This window comes from Crocuta crocuta, unplaced genomic scaffold, assembly GCF_008692635.1.
Source record: "Crocuta crocuta isolate KB4526 unplaced genomic scaffold, BGI_CrCroc_1.0 scaffold1468, whole genome shotgun sequence".
Classification (NCBI taxonomy): Eukaryota; Metazoa; Chordata; class Mammalia; order Carnivora; family Hyaenidae; genus Crocuta; species Crocuta crocuta.
In genome coordinates this window covers 470784-473267 of record NW_027531991.1, presented here as the reverse complement: position 1 = coordinate 473267, position 2484 = coordinate 470784, and the positions used below count along the sequence as shown (strand labels likewise).

The window sequence follows — 2484 nt, the reverse complement described above, 5'->3', positions numbered from 1 at the left end:
TTTACATTCGATATATGATACACTTTATGGATAAAATAATTTTCCCTCTGAGAATACCAGGGAGGTCACATTATTGGAAATAAACATTCTTCTTAAGAGGTATTGATCAAAGCTTTAAATCTGTGCTTATTCGTCCCAAACCTGAAAATAAGACAAGCGCAATAATGACATGAGTTTGCTTTCATATTGCCAACTTAATTTTAAGATTAAAGCCTAAAAATTAAGTTCTGCAACAGAAAGCAATCACTTATTGTTAGCTTAGAAAACCTAAAATTTCAGGGGCGCCTGGGTGGCTTAGTCGGTTAAGCGTCCGACTTTCGCTTAGGTCATGATCTCGCGGTTCGTGGGTTCGAGCCCCGCGTCGGGCTCTGTGCTGACTGCCAGCTCAGAGCCTGGAGCCTGTTTCAGTCTGTGACTCCCTCTCTCTCTGACCCTCCCCTGCTCACGCTGTCTCTCTCTCCTAGAAATAAATAAAACATTTAAAAAAAAATAAAAAAAAAGAAAACCTAGCATTTCTGTAACCCTGCCTCTCTACCACCCCACCAAATGAAAAGTATTTGGGGAAGGGAAGGCAAGAAAGTAGAAATCTGAAAGAATGAACTAGCAATAGTTACAGAAAACCTCGTTTTGTTTTGTTTTAAACAAAAACAAAGTAAATATAATATACAGGAAAACTGCTGGGGTTTCTGGAGCATGTGTTTTCCTTCTTGATACTTAAANTCCATGCAATTAACTATCTTATTTACAGCTGTAATGAAGCAAAACTCAAGGATTTAGCAAGTATTGCTGATCTGTGTCTGCCTCTTCCTTGCACTTGCTTCCAAAGACTGCTTTGTTTTGATTCAAAAAAATGCAAAACATCTGCTGTTTGTCCAAATTAGCTTAAAATAATTACTTTTATTTTAGATAAAGGATGTATTTTCTTTCAGTTTCAAGGTTTTACACAGTTCTGCTGCCTACTCATTTGCCAATGGCTAGTATATGTATAACACTGCAGTTGAATCAAGTAAATTGGCTAAGTTTCAAGTTCTGATCCAAGGTCAGTGATACATTTTTTGGCAGTACTTCTTGAGAGGAATGTTTCCCTATGACTTTTTTTAATGCCTGACATGCAAAGACAGCAGAAAAGATAATCAGAGTACCTTTGTCAAAAAGGAGGCAAGTGGGATGTGTAAAGATAAACAAAAACTTTCCAAAAACACTTAGTTCCCATTAACTTGATTTAAGATAAAGGCAAATAATGCCCGAAGTCTTAATAAACTGGGGCTGGGGCTGGAGAATTACAGGTTACTAATTAAGGAATTACAATAAAAATACTTTAAGATACTTTAGAATTTTTAAGAGATTCCATTTAAAAACCAAGGCCAGGCAAGTACTCTGGGGAAGGCAAAAACAATATTTAAGCACATTCTACTAAGAGTTCTCAAGCAGAAATGAAGTTGTGAAGGGAGATTTCAGACGATGGTAAAATTCTTTAAGCACACGAAAGCAACTTTCCCCCACTTTTCATATGTACGTGGTGGGGAGGAAAGGCCTCTTTGCTAGCTGGTTAACAAAACAAAAAGAAAGAAACAGAAAGAAACAACTAACCGAACTATCGAAGACACTATCGTAAATATTCTCTGTTCCACATGTGGGGCACGGACATTTGAATCTTTCACAGTCCCTGTATTTCTCCTCATCTGTGAGTTGTGCTGGGCCACCAAGTAGGGCATCATTCTCCTCATCTTTATGATAATGATGAACTCTAAACTGGGTAGAGTCGAGTCCTATTAAGGTAAAAGAAAAAGGAACAAACTTAGAAAGGTACAATTATTGTAATTCCTGTATACAATAACGACCCTAAAGAAGAAAACTCAGAAGGAATGATTTTAAAGTCATGCACACACATACACTACCATCTGAACTCAAGCCAAAGGCTCACATCACATCGACAACTAACTTCTCTCTTTACAAAAGATTGCTTTATTAAATAAGACAAGTAAACTGCACTAACACAATGCAGATATGCCCCCAGACGTTTGGGTTCAGGCGCAACTACTTCTACAGGATGGTTTTACTCTCTTCTTAAAGTTCCAGTGAGAATCTCAAATAAATGTGCACTGTTATTAAGAAAATCTCTTAAAATCAAAGTATCACTATTAAGACTGAAATAGAGAATAAAAATCCCATTAAAGAAAACAAGTTCTATGCTATTACAACTCCTTCAAGTGCAGATACAAGTGCTAACCCTGATTTCAATGCAGTGGTCGATTCCATCTTGGCTCAGTAGTTAACAGCATGTAGGGTGCAATCTAATTCAGTGGTTAAAATTCAGTGGCAGCATCTGAGACAAAACGCGACATGGGTTTTTGGTATTCTGAATTCAGAAATTTAAAATATGTGCAAAAACAATGGATCTACACATTCTATAGGCCAAAACGTTCCCAACAATCTTGAAACGAAATATACCTTCCGTGTTTCAATCAAAATGACACAAGAAAT

General features: G+C 37.0%; 1 protein-coding gene across 1 annotated transcript in view; it reads right to left on the bottom strand.

Annotated features, from left to right (window-relative positions):
- The window catches only part of POLA1 (DNA polymerase alpha 1, catalytic subunit), a 297019-nt gene that overhangs the window by 148171 nt on the left and 146364 nt on the right, over positions 1-2484 (bottom strand). Inside the window, 1 exon segment of the mRNA XM_077775065.1 lies at positions 1591-1769. Coding sequence (XP_077631191.1) covers positions 1591-1769 — 179 coding nt within the window.